The sequence below is a fragment of the Zeugodacus cucurbitae genome, chromosome 2 (genome assembly GCF_028554725.1).
Source record: "Zeugodacus cucurbitae isolate PBARC_wt_2022May chromosome 2, idZeuCucr1.2, whole genome shotgun sequence".
NCBI classification, from domain to species: Eukaryota; Metazoa; Arthropoda; class Insecta; order Diptera; family Tephritidae; genus Zeugodacus; species Zeugodacus cucurbitae.
This window is the reverse complement of record NC_071667.1, coordinates 52,876,335-52,891,298: the sequence shown is the minus strand read 5'-3', so window position 1 is coordinate 52,891,298 and position 14,964 is coordinate 52,876,335. Positions and strand designations below refer to the sequence as shown.

Sequence of the window (14,964 nt, the reverse complement as noted above, 5' to 3'; positions counted from 1 at the left end):
GAGCGCCGGACACATTGACTTCGAGCGAGCTCGTCCAACGCTGGACAATAACCAGCACCTGTGTAATTGCGAGGTCTTTCTGGCCTGCGGCGGACTTAAAACCTTCTTACTGGTCCAATAGATACACATTCAGGAGATTAGGGATCAAGCCAGACACTAGTAGCCAAAGCTGACTGAAGGAAGGAGAAGAGAAATCATTCAAGCACTTCTTCCTTCAATGTCCAGCATTCGCCATACTTAAGTTAAATCACCACGATAGGCACACCTTCGGCGAACACAGAACTTTGTAATAGAGCCCAAGCGCTTTGTCGTATCATGAGGGTTTATATGATCTGTTAGGAGTATTTGGGTGCCATAAAGAACATTTGAAGCTGTAAGTAAGTCTAGGAAGGCTCTGTGATGTTGCGGAGATCTACCACTTGACCTTAGGTGAGGTCTAACCTAACACCAGTCTTTCAAAGAAACTTTTGAATTTTCATCTGTAAAGGCTATGACACTATTATTTAGAGAATGTTTTACTTCTCTTATATGCAATTCAATCTTTTCTTTCATTACTGTATTCTTCATTTGTATTAAAATGTTTTGGAGATATTGGTTTTATTGAGGTACTAAACTAGCCATATTCACAGCAATAGTTAAGGAGCAATAATATAAAAGAGAATGGTTAACTAAGCGGTTAGCGGTTACTTTTAAATTTAATATCCGACTCAAATAGATGATATGTTAGAATAGATATGTACATCTACTGTGTTCACATTTGTAGACTGTTACTTTTCTATGTTTAACCTTTAGTTTAACCTTTCAAAAAGATGTTGCAGGCATTTCGTCTCAACTGTTTGTACATCAAAAGGACGTTCAACTCATGCTTTGATCTATTGACATTCTTGAGCTTACGGTATAAAGTAAAATATAAAAAGTAGGCGCGCGTCTATGGAATGAGCTTCTCTGCAAAGCAGCAGCAACTGACCAATTCAATGACCTTTTTCGAAATTAAAAAATAAAGTTTCTGATTACCAATCTATCTTTAGTGCAAACATCTACCTATATATATACATACATATATCTTCATCAATAACAGTACCTAACCATTATTCCACTCCATTGGGAAAATCGAATTGAACTTTTAAGCCAATCAAATCTGTCAAGCTGACTAACAAATGAGCCAAAGCACAACTTTTCAGCTCTCGTCATTTCTATTTCACTACATTTTCTCTACACTTTGCCATTTATTTCATCTGTTTTTTTTTTCTTCCATTTCTTCTATTACGCTATTTCAATTGCGCGCACAGAATCCGTTGTGAATAACGCCTCATCACTCACCTCCGACGATGAGGACGAAGAGACCGAAGACGACGACGACAGTGCGGAAGGAAGTGCCGATCAAATGTTGGTATTCTAAACGAAATGAAACTAAGTGGCAGAGTTTGAAAACGCTCAACACGAGGTAGGTGCCGGAGAGAATGAGGTGGTGTATGCTGTTGGGATTTTACTTGAAGTTGAGTTGGAAAATGAGGAGGCAGACAAGGAGAAGATGAAAAAAAGGATATCTCAAACTTATGATTTTTATTTGAAGCATTACATAAGTAAATATATAGACATAAATATATAAGAACAATGCTGACGCAGTTGAAGGTAACAAGTGTTGGCGCAAATTGTAAAAGAAGAAATCTTTATTAAACAGTAGCGTTGAAAAAATGCTAAAATTGTGCGCAATGAAAAATTAATTTTGTATGTAAATTAATTTTTATAAATAAAAAACAAAACAGTAATATATATATATATATATATGTATACATAAAAGAAAAGTATTAAAAAATGATTGTAAAATTATTACAAAAACAATAGTAACAATTAGCGTATTAATTCTCATTTCTCTTACAAAAAAAAAATGCATTACAACATTTCCGGCATGCGCTCGCAACAACACAGATTACAACAATTGCATAGTACAGTAGTATAAGTAACTAACGGGAAATAGTAAGAATTGCTGTAAGCGTACTCTCTGTTGCAGCATTTGAAAAGCTTATGCAAATTTACGAAAAAAGCAAATAAAAAAAGAGAGAAAATTAAATTAGAAGTAACGGTAAAGTGCATAGAAAACTTAATGTGTGTTGTTTTTGTAAAGAAAAGCAGAAAAATTAAAGACATACATACCTGGCAAGCTTTTGGACTAGTAAGCGCTTACACACACAGTGACATATACAGAGAGACACACGAAAATGCCACAAAATAGCAGTAAACTTAAAAGAAACACATAAAGAAACACCAAAAAAAAAAGCAAAAACAACAACAACAAAAAGAAACACTTCTAAACTCCCCATACAAGCAATACTCTTAAACTGATTAATTTTCTTGTTTGAATTCTCATGCCGTCGTTAGCTTATAAAGTGTAGCAAATTAGAAGAAAACTAAATATAAAATATAATAAAAAAAATTAAATTAAATTGAAAAAAAAGATAATGAAATTTATAAAAGTCAAAGTTTAAGAGCAAATTAGCGCCTAATCTGTTGGTCAACTCAGCCATGACACAGCAAATCATTTTTAAACATACTCACTTACATATACTATATACATACATATATATTTACTTTACTCTTATGCATTTATTTTTCACATTTTACATTTCAAATTTGATTTTCACTACATATTCCGTTATAGAAATTTATGTATCGTACACGCTAAAATTCCGCCCAATAAATTTTGTGATAAGTTTTCAAAAAAAAAAAAATAAATAAATGAACAAATATAAAAAGCAACAACAACAACTAAAGCAAAAATAATTTCAAATGCAAGTAAATATGTATGCATTTAACAAAAGCAAAAATTGAACGCGAAAAAATTTATAAGAACCGAAGCACACACACACACTAACATTGAAACACAGCAAATTTGTTTGAACACAGCCTAAGTTGCAACTTAATCGCAAAAAAAGCAACAACAAAAAATCGAAGAGCGTACTTTAATAAAAAAAACCTATTTACTAAAATATACTAAAAACGGCGCATCAAAATGCAGCAAAACAGATGCAAAAATAAGAAGAAAAGTCAGAGAAGTAGAAGTAAATGCGACGCGCAGCTGCTTTGCAATCTTTATATGAAATCATAATAAAAACTAAGTGACAGTAATAAATTCATAAATAGAAGAGTAATTATTGTGAAACTGCTACCTACCTTATAAAATGGAAAGAGTTGCCAACATAGTTGTACTATTTAACGAAACCAAATGATAAGCTTTTTGAGTGTTGATAAATATGCGTAGTGCTAGTAAACAAGTATGACAGTTGAAGGCGGACATTTGCTGCGCTGAAAAGGAAGGAAGAAAAAACAAAAATTATTAAATATGTAATAAAATATAAAATAATAATACGATTTTACAATTATAATTAAAAATTAATTTCACGCGAGCGACTTGATTTCATTTCAATACAATCATGAGCTTTCATGAGAGCTTTCACGCAACTGAATCTTTCAATTAAATCTGAACCGTTTCAATTAAATTTCATGGTAATTTAAAAAAAGTTGTAATTTTTGATGTCTTTAAAAAGAACTAGTAAATATATCTGTAACTGATGTTAAAAGCAAATCTGCGAAAGTTCTTGAAAGCTTTCATTTGAAAGCCTTTGTCAAATATTTTCTATAAAATTATTGTATTGCAGTACAATTAACTTCAATATAGAATTCCAGAAAAAGTATTTAAAGCTTTCACATAAGCTTTCACAAATCGGAAACTGAAATTGGATACATTTGAATGTAACTTTTGTCATATATTTCTATAAAGTCATTGTAAACTAATAATATTTATTTGGATAACAGTGCAGTTAACTTCAATGCCTAATTCTAGAAAAAAAATTTGGAGCTTTCACGAAAGCTTTCATAAGCCAGATTCTGAAAGTATATAAATATATATGTAACTCAATTTGACAATTCCTCTTACAAATGTGGAGCAGTAATCAGAATGTGGCATCTTTTTCAGAATTTATCACATCCCTTGAGCTTTCACTATATTAATTTTCAGATGTGACACCACAACTTGAGCTTTCAGCAACTTTTAATAATTTTTTTTTTAATTTCAGTAAAATACTTTTAGAATTTCTCACATCTTTTGCGCTTTCTCTGAAGTATTTTGCAGGAGTGATACAACTGTTTGAGCTTTCAGAAACGTTCTCTAAATTTTTAAATATAAATAAATTCTTTCTAATAAAAATAGAATCTTTCTATCACAGTTTTTTAGATCTACTGTGAAAATTACACAAATTGATATTGTCAAAAGATATGATCAAAAGTGTGTAGGTGAGCTTTCTTTGAAGCTTTTTACAAAAAACACTGATTAATGTGAGATTTCATGCAAGTAGAGCAGTATGAAGTGTTTAAGATGAGTTCCCTTGAGCTTTCGTGATATTAATAAAAGAATATTACAACTTTTCTGTTCATTCAATTAAAGAGATTTCCGATAAGCACAACTTACAACTTTTTCTGTTCGCTTAAGTTGCAAAGTATTCATTTATTGAAAAGCAATTTCTACAATTTATGGTTCGTTTAATAGTAAATCATACTAACAATTTGCATAAAAATTAATTGCATGCGATTTTTTTTTTGTAAATGCTTGACACACACATTTATTGATGGTTCAAATAAATCTTCAATGCTTATACTCCAATAATTACAGTTTTTGTGCAATATTTTAGTTGAACTTGAATGAAAATAAATTGTATGCAACAAGGCACACCGTTACAGTTTACAAAAAGTATGCAGTAAGTAATGGACGCATATATATACAAAAATATGTATGTATGTATATGAAGCAAGTTATGAGAACAGATTAGTGTGCTTAATAGGATGAAAAATGTTATAGTAGAGAAAAAGCTAAGCAAACAAATTAAGTGAGGAATGCGAAAAATTACCGTAAAAAAGTGAGCAAAAATGCAACAACAAAAATCACAGCAAAGCAAAAATCCAACTGTTATTACAACAAATTGGCGGCTATTAAGCAAACTAATAGAGAAATAAAGATGAAAATCGCTAAAACACGAAGCAGCTGAAACTGCTGTTCAATAAAATTAAGTGAAAAATATGAAATAATAAAATAAATAGCAACAAAAACACTAGAACAAAGTGGTGTGGTGAAACCTTCAATTATAAGCATTTTTAGCTAATAATAATTACCGTAATTGCTACTTTGATAAAATTCGAAAGAAAATTGAAAATTAAACAGAAAAAGAACTTAGAAAATATTTGCGATTGGTATGAAAATTATAGAAAAGTAATAAAAATCATAAGAGACAAAGCAAATGGAAATAAATTAAGTAAGTAAGCAAACCATATTTACATGTAATTTCTGTGCACTCATGAGCATGTGGCGTTACATACGCGTACATACATATGTACTGTAGTATATGGGTATTATGTACTCAGCATCTTAATAAATGCTTTTTTGAGTTGTTGTAGAAGGCAAAATAAAAGAAATTTATTATTATAAGCGTAAGCAATGCGTGTCAGCAGCTAAAAATTAATTGTATATGAGACAAGTGTATTTGTATTTAGTTGGAAATTGTAAAAAATAGGACAACAACAACAAGTTATTATAGAACATTTAGCATTTTCTTTGTTTCAGGCGGAAATTGGCAACAAAACTGAATGAATTACTGCAAAATCAATTTAAAAGCACTGCATTTAGGTGGTAAATATGCATAAATATACATAATGAAAAAGAAAAACACAACATGCACATACAGTGTGCGACGAAATTGTTCATGTGTTAAAGGTTTATTTAATTTCAGAAAACATTTTTTAATACTTGGAAGGAGCAAGGTTTAAAACGTTTAAATTAAGTGAGAATATTAAGTTTTAATTTTGAAAGGTCTTAAAAATAAATTACAACAACAACGAAATATTCTCAGAAAATCTCGAAAAATAAACTTGAGGGATTTCAAGGCTTAAATTTTTATGTTTAATAAAAATTCTTCGAAATATACATATTCTTCCCGAAATTAATATATTTTTTAAATTCAGTCACGATTTCATAAACATAACTCAATAGGTGTTATCGGTGTAGAACAAGGTTCTTTGTGATGCTCTTGAAATTAATTAGTTAGTTAGCAGGAAGTGTATCATTTCATAGTTTTCTCTATTCTTTTTTGTATATTACTACACTTTTAAGATGGAGCTTTGATTGGTTGAAATGGGGGGCAAAGAGAGCCTGACCGCACTTAGGTCATCATTAAGTTCAATGTGCTCCCTAGAGGTACCCCAACTAAACAACTTGGTCGATTTGACGAAACTTCTTCATTTTTTCCATTCCAGCTGCCCAATTTCTCTTTGGTTGGAGTATTAGGAGCACTTCTTAACCGTTTGAAGGTTGACCATTCGCAAAGGTAATGTTCTAGCGACTCATCATCCTCCAGGCATACCCTACAATCTTTCATTTATACTATACTAAGTCTGTGCAGGTGACCTCTCAGAGGTAAGTGTTCGTGATGACCCCTGTCTTTTCTTTTACTCAAAAATTGAAGTTTTTTGGTCTGTTCACTGTCAAGATTACCACAGGTACGACCCGTGTTTTAAGTGTTCCAAGGTCTGCGGTGTTCCTCTGATTTGGAACCTTTGATTTGAAACTGAAAGGTTTAGGGCATGCTAGGCATTAAGGGAAATTGGAGCTTTAGAGGTTACATTTGAGCCTAACCCCGATTTTGACAGTGCATATTTCAGAAACATTGGTTTCTTGAGCTTAGACAGATAATTTTTTATGGATTGTACTGAGATGTTTTAATTTATTCTACATTTATGGAGGTTTTTAAGCTCTAATCTCTGCCAAAAATAAATGTCTGAGCAGTTTTTGGAAACTTGATCCGAAATTCCATAAGGGTTTCACCTATTCCAAAAATGTTTAATTGTAATATTTCGGGCAAAATTCTTCTACTCAACATTTTGATAAAATAATAGAACGAGTTTTTTACGCAAAATTTAATTTTGAATAATTTTAAAATTTTACAAAAAAATAATAAAAATGAGTTTTCACAAAAAATGTAAGTTTCGTTATTTTATAATTTTTAATTTTTTCAAAACTGCTGCAACAAATCGTGAACAATTTTATCACACACTGTACATGGAAATCAGTAATTCATATACATATGCACATCCCAGTGGAAAAAGTGTTAGAATTTAATAAACGCATGTCATAAATAACAAAAAACTACACATATTAGTATTAAAATTAAAAAAAAAGAAAATGTTTGTAAAAATGAAAAAATAAAACAAAAAATATGACATAAAATGATCCTATTTAAATTGCAGCTAAGTGCTCGACAGCGAGATGTCTATAAGCGCATATGCTTTGCAGTATATACACAAAAATACATGCATACATATATACAATTATAAGTATTTATGTACCGAAAAATAATTTGAACGCCCTAATTTGTATGCAATGTATTGCTCACTACGAAAATACGCATTTGCATTAAAATGTGAAAAGCAAATTTTGTTGAAATTCCTACGATACAACTGTAAATTCAATTATATACTGGTCTACCTACACATACAAGAAATATTTTATTTCAAATTTTCCACATTTAAAATAATTTCCGTAAAGATTTCAGCATTAACCGCATTACCAACAGCAACAACAGACATCATATTTACATACAAATCGGGTACAGTGTGTACCACAAAAATGCTTACATATTTACTAAACGAATATATATAAAATATATGAATAAATACATACAAACATAATTCTGGTCAACTTAAGCCTTTGTACGTACATAGTTATTTGTATGTATAGAAATGCACTACATACTACATATATATAAATACAGTTGTATGTATACATAAACATACATACAGTCACAGAGATATGTATAATTGCATTATGTACATTGTGGTGCGCTATGATATTTGCAGTTATCAAATAAGTTGTTTTTATGATATGTTTTATTTATTGATCAAATTCAAATTAATAAAAATCATTTAATGCTAAAAACAAAACAAAACCGATTTACTTATTTACATAAATACTTTGATTTGCCGCGCAGCAGCTACAGGGGAAAACATGTAAGTACACAACAATCCCATTTATCAATCAATATTTATTTACCACTTGATTCGTTTACAATTCATGCATTTATTATTAATTTAATTCCGTTATCGTTTGTGGGAGAAAGAACGAGTTATTAAATGGTTAGTGTGTTAACTGATTTAATATTTCCTTATTTTTTTATTAAATATAAATTACGTATGTATACACATATATTTAAATAAAATAAATTTACCTACTTCAGCTTCTGATGACAACAATTTTCCGAAACCATCGTCTCGACAACTGATCACACCTCTACTACTACCTACCCTTGGTACATATTATGCTTGAATTATTTTTGATATTTTGAAAAGATATTCAGTAGTACCCAGTAATTTTACCCACGCGAAATTCGACTTTAAACCTTTGTTCCTTCATACTGCCGCCTTGAGCCGACTGGCAGTAAAGCCTAGAGATTTTGGTGTTTTTTTTATCGAAGTTGCTCCTTATATGTCGAAGCCTAAGTCAAATGCGAAACTCCATACCCAAAATGCTGCTTATTTTGTACCTTTTGTAAGGCATATCTGAGTGGCTGCATTCATTTTTCACGGATCTCTTAACAATTACCGAAAGCAACCGTTTGCTGCATTGGCCTAATTTTGACTTAGACATTCAATTGTTCCAATAACATACCGTTATATAGATCAATGATTATTTAACCTTGTCCGAGATAGTTAGTGGAAATAATGCAATGTGGATTTAAAAATTAATAATACTAGATACAGCCATACCGCTGAGTTCCACTTGGCCTTAGTTATGTATGTAATGGTGTATCCATGATTCATTCACAGTCACAAAGTCACAAATATACTTGTTCCTATTACAGTTCATCAGTACCATATTTTCGTTTGATTTGATGTTCAAAAAACCTTCCTTTCCTTTAGGGTTACTTTTGAGATGTAAGTGATGTTAACTAAAACACTCAATTTCATTTTATGGCCATCTAAAATAATTTCTCGAATGTTTACAATGTTTTTTTTTTTTTAGATACGTCCAACAAATCTATACTTTACAATTTTGTCATAACACTTATCAAATAGATATTTTATTATACTATCGCATCTTATGGCGCAGTGTGGCTTCAGAAAATTGGTATTGTGGACGGGCAAAATCGGACCATTGCCACGTTCACAAAATGGCGATAACCGACAAACTATTAGGTGCTATAACTGAGCCATAAATAAAGTTATGAAAGTTCCATAGTGTATTGGATTGGTATATTTGGACGAAATTTTGTTGAGACAGTGGACGTGACCCTGCCCCCTACTAAGTTTTTGTACTTATATTTTAAACTACTAAAGCCAACCAAACCTTCTGGTATCATTTCCCTAAGGCACTTCATTATACAAATAGATAAATCAGATTATAACCACGCCCAACAAAAAACAACTAATACAAATGTTATGTTGAAATACTGTAACACAACTAAAATATTCCTGGAAGCCAAAACATTATAATAAAGCTGATGTAAACGGACCGTACTGTGATTGGTATAAAAAGTGGACATTGGACGTGGCGCCGCCCAATTGTGAGTCAAAATCTATATTGCTTACAACAATTAGACCAATTTCAACGAAATTCGGTTAGTAACATGTTCTTGACATCTCAATGTTAAAGTTATGGGCAAAATAGTATACGTCAGTATACCACACTTTTGAAGTTCATCCGATTCTTTCAATGGGATATATAAATTAAGCACCAGTGAAGATATCGGAACAATTTTGTACAAATGCGTGTAACCGTGTGACATCGCTCAGCTTTAAATCGCCGAACTCGGACTATAACTTTTCAAAGGCTCATAGATCGAACATGAGGACCTCAGTACGTGTAGCCAAATTTTTTACAAAAATTATAATTAATTCTCTCCGATATTTTATTATGTTTTCCATATAATAGTGTGCCCCTGTGCCAAAAGCATCTGAGACAAGGATGATATGTTGGGTTTAAGAAAATACAGAACTCCGCTCGCTCCACTATACTTTATATATTACATCGTACAACACTCGGCTGGGCATTGAACCAGACTTACGAGATAAGTAAAAAACGTGCTTTCTTCGATTTTCGAAGTTAATCTTCAAAATCGAAATATAGGATATAATTAATAAAAAATCTAAAATAAGGATGCAATCCAAATTTTCATCTTAATTCAATGGTGTACAAATGATTCGGTCATGCTTACATGGCAGACGTTATAGTGGTTAAAGTCGGATACTCGAAAAAAATAAAAGCTTTTTTTCGAAAAATATTGGACCAATTTTTTTCGGCACGGTTGTATATGTCGTTAAGCGACCTTTCTCCTGGTATGCGTATTTATTTAATTTCAATATAAATCTTCCAGAAAAAAACACTTTGATGAAAAATTATATATCTTTAAATTAGAAGAAATATGCATAAAAACAAAGAAGATCCTATAGTGCTATTGGTAAGACTGAAAATATACATATATAAAATATATGCAAAAATAAATGTACCAACTTTTTAGAGCATTTGCAAAACAATTGTACATCAAGGGTGTCGTTTGAATTTCATTATAGAACCCACACAAAGCATAAAAGCCGCAACAACACAAGCCTAATGACAGCAATCGTAATAAAAGCATTATTAGCACGCAAGTTCCTTTACGCCACCACAAAGCAAGAAATTATGCATGCCATTATGATGGACGAAAATAAAAATAAAATAAAAAGCTCCGCCGTAAAATAAAAGTACACAAATTGACCGGAAGGCAACCGCAGGCTGCACAGCGAGCGCAAAGTGGGTGGCGGCCAAACGACAGGCAGGAAGATGTCCGAAACGCACGAAAGTTATGTTGTAAAATGTCTATATTAAATGTGCGCCAACGCCGGCAGCGTGCCACCGCAAAATGCCACAAAATGAGTGGCACTTTCGTAGGCAATTTAAATGCAATTGTTTAATTATTATGGCGTGTCATTAGCATACGCCCATACAGACATACAAACATACAAACATATTTACTTGCAATTTAGCACTTTTTGTTTGCATTGTGCAATTTTGTTGTTGTTGTTTTTATGCAAGTGTTTCTGTTATTAATGTTGTCAATTGACATTTGCTGATTTTATGCATTTGACCTATATACATATGTACATATTTACATATACATACAATATGTAAATAGCTCACTCAAGTATTTGGCACTTATGTATGCCGTTCTTAATTTATAAATATAATAAGTATTATTAATTGATATAGCTCATAAGTGGAATTTATCAGCGAGTTATGCCGATTATTCTCCCATTCAATAACAACGATTACATACTCAGTAAATTAAAATCTAATATATCAATATAAAACATTCAAAAACTCAAATTCCATATTATGCGTTTATGCCAGAGCTACTTCCAGTCGTTGAAACACTGTTCAAACTCGATTTTTGGGATAGCCCATAGATCTTCACGTATGCTTGCTTCTCTTTATTTTTAAGTCTAAGTCACACGAAGTCATGTTTTGCGATTGGAGGCAGGGGCATCGGTACAGTATTAAGTCGAAGGTTATTCTATTTAATATACGGACGATACTGAGCAATGTACAAGGAAACACTGTTGTAAGGAAAATATCCTCGCTTGGTCTGCTTAATATGTCTCATAAATAGACCGATACTTTCGGTATTATATTGGAAACTACTAAAAACGCGTTAATTCACAAACGAAAAACGTTGGAAACACTATATTTTACATATAATTTGCGTTAAATTGGATGGACAGTGGACGTGGCGTCGCCCACTTTGGGTCGAGAATCATACCTCAAGAACTACTCTACCAATCTCCATGAAATTTGGAGCACAATATTTATTTGACACCCTGATGTTACTAATGGAAAATCGTCAAAATCGGTTAACAACCACACTTTCTTTATAACACAATTTCTGATTCCATCTGATTCGTTCACTTTACAACATACATACGTATTCATCCGAAACCAATTAAGATATCGACAATTAAACTCTGCACAAATGCTACATGGGAGATGAGAAATAGGACTTTTCAAGGCCCTAGATACCGAACATGAGACCTCAGTGCCTATGAAAAATTTTTTACCGAAACTATTCGTAAATCTCTCAAATATTTTTTAGAGATCCATGGGGAATCTTTGGGTAAAATTTAGTAATTATTTCTTCACGCTCCCATAAAGTCAATACAGTAGTTTACCGAAATAGCGAACACATTAATTGTCAGTCCTGTTTCTTTACATCGAATTTTTCGTTAATTCGAGTACTCCCTTAGAGGTATGTTTTTCAATAAAAATGAGTTAAATATCCGTAAATTACAGTTTAATAAACTATTTTATTAAATTATTTAAAAAAAAAATTAAAAATCATAATAAACAATTCAAATCCAATAAATTCTTCCAAAATGGACTAATTCTGACACTTATACTTCTATTTGGTGCTGATCAATAATTTTAAGCTTTTTTATAAAATTCAACATTTTTTCAATTTGCACGTTTCTTTTGAATTTTTCCAAGTTTTATTTTTAATTCTGGTTCGATGTTATTTGCTTTTTTTCTCTTTCTTCATATGTCTTCTTCATGTTGTTCGTTAAACCAAGTACTTACAAATCACCGATGTTTGTTATTTAAGATACTCACTGTAACAAATTTGCTTGTTCGTTATAAGCGGTTTTCGTTAAAACGAATATTCGGTTTTTGGTCTTTCTAACATCCTGTATAAAGTCTACATCGGTTAATATGTGAAATAAATATATTAGCAAAAATAATTGAACGAATTGTTTTGGATAACTGCGGATACAGCGGATACAGCGGCTACTAATAGGTATGACGTGATTTTGATATCTTGTACCGGAGATTTCTTTACGAATTTGTGTCAGATTTTGTGTTCAGTAAGATTTGCAATTTCATCACGTCACGTTTCACTTTAGAACAACGCTTGGATATTGTAAAAGATTATTACGCAAAATCACATTCGCCTGTGGCGTGGAAAAATCGAAAAAATCACCTTCTCAGGTGAGGCCCATTTCTTGCTTAATGACTTTGTCAACAAACAAAATGGTCGCTTTTGAGGCCAATTCAAGGAAACGAAATTGTATGCCCAATGAAAATGACATGAGGCAAGACATACCATTGCCGATGAACATTGCGTGCAAAGTTTGGTGACTTCGAGAGATAGCCCAGTCATATAGCCGCCAAGATTTTGTCATTTAACACCTTCTTTTCTCTGGGGTATGTTAAGTCAAAGGCTTACGCCAATCAACCAGCAATGCTCGAGGAGTTCGGATATAACATTCAGCACACTATAGTCAAAATTCCACCCGAAATGCTGCTCCGGGTCATCGAGAATTGGCGTAAACGGGCTAAGATATGCAAACGAAGCTGTGGGTGCGATTTGACCAACATTTTGTTCCAATCATAAATGACATAAAATCATCTGATTATTAATGATTGATATTTGAGGCTTTTATTCTATTCTATGTCACATCGTCCTTTTTGATAGACCCTTTATATAATATAATGATTTTAATTATTATGTAGACTTTATGCCGAAAACAACTATATGGTTCAAATTGTATGTTCTAAATAAGATTATCTAATAAATTGCGGAGCCCTTCCTTACATGTTTGTAATTGTGTTTTGATATTAGATATTATATACATATACCAAATGTACATATGTAAGAAATATTTTCTTGGGGTCATTAAAAAGTATTTAAAGCATTAAGAGTAACAAACTTCGTTCGCGACTTTAACTTAACTTATACATATGTACATGTATGTATGTATACTTGGAGGTACTACAGTAACATCTATACATATATATACATAAGCTCAGCATATACGTGAGCTTACTCATTACTATTTTACTACACATAATATTTTACTACGTACGTACATATATGTAAGCCAAGTTAAAGCAGTTTTATTATTGTTAACGTTAACCTGACATGTTTTTAGTGTCGCGCTTAAACGCACCGTCAAACGCACAAAAAACTAAAACAAAAACATTACTGCGCTTTAGCATAACAACAACACAGCTGCGAATAATTTGCATAATGCTTGTATGTGTGTGCTGTTGTTGTTGTTTTACGACTCACTGTGGTAGCGCGTTGTAAGCGGCATTCAGCTACTGTATGGTTGCTGCCATACAATCGTATGCTTACATACACACACACACACACACATATCACTCTCGTCGCATCGGATATTGATAACAATGTGGCAAGCTGAGCTTTTAACGCTTGAACGCACCAAACGAATGTACGAGTATGTGTGTATTTAAGTAAGTACATATGTACAACAATTGCAATAAAAATCGCACCATTAATGCCAGCGATAGTTACAGCAACAACAACAAAGTCAAGTATTAACATTAGTACCACTTAGTACTACTAACAACAGCCATCACTAACATAACTAGACATTGATGATTGTTGACTGTATGTATGTACGTATGTATGTATGTATGTAGAGCTATGAGCACGCAATAACAGCAATAACATGTGTATAGCAAAACCACAACTTCAACTTTAACCGCAACCTTCCCATGTACAGGTGCTTGAGGTGGTTGCGCACGTCCATGTGCTCGTGCTTAATGGAGTCTCCATTGCCTCGTGCCGAACAGTGAGGAATTTCAAAAAGTACTGATAGCTATTTAGCGGTTTCCGCACGCCTGATAAATGATAAACTTGAGAGTTTATTAAAAAATCTTCGAGCAAATACAGCTCATGAGCTGCTAATGAAAAGCTTCTATGAGATACTTTCTGTCTAATTTCTTACATTACGCCATAAAATCGATTCAGCCAATTCGCCCGTTTCAATGAAGATATAACCTCCAAGATGTTTCAACCGGCCTAAAGTCGAAAACGGGTCTCGAGCAGATAGTATCTAGATGTTTTCATTTTTAACTCTTCTAGATCTTGA

At 32.3% G+C, this 14,964-nt stretch overlaps 1 protein-coding gene and 1 long non-coding RNA gene across 6 annotated transcripts in view; one reads left to right on the top strand and one right to left on the bottom strand.

The window, feature by feature from the left end:
- The window catches only part of LOC128919887 (uncharacterized), a 164,748-nt gene extending 161,438 nt beyond the window's left edge, over nt 1-3,310 (bottom strand). Inside the window, exon 1 of the long non-coding RNA XR_008470025.1 lies at nt 3,172-3,310. This is a non-coding gene — a long non-coding RNA (uncharacterized LOC128919887). The remainder of the gene's footprint in view (nt 1-3,171) is intronic.
- The window catches only part of LOC105213548 (proteoglycan Cow), a 157,879-nt gene extending 152,165 nt beyond the window's left edge, over nt 1-5,714 (top strand). For all 5 annotated transcript variants that reach the window (XM_011186451.3, XM_054225488.1, XM_011186450.3 and 2 more), the window contains one exon: nt 1,290-5,714. In XM_011186451.3, the coding sequence (XP_011184753.1) occupies nt 1,290-1,399 (110 nt within the window). In that variant the 3' untranslated portion in view covers nt 1,400-5,714. The remainder of the gene's footprint in view (nt 1-1,289) is intronic.
- The last annotated feature ends 9,250 nt before the right edge of the window (nt 5,715-14,964 follow it).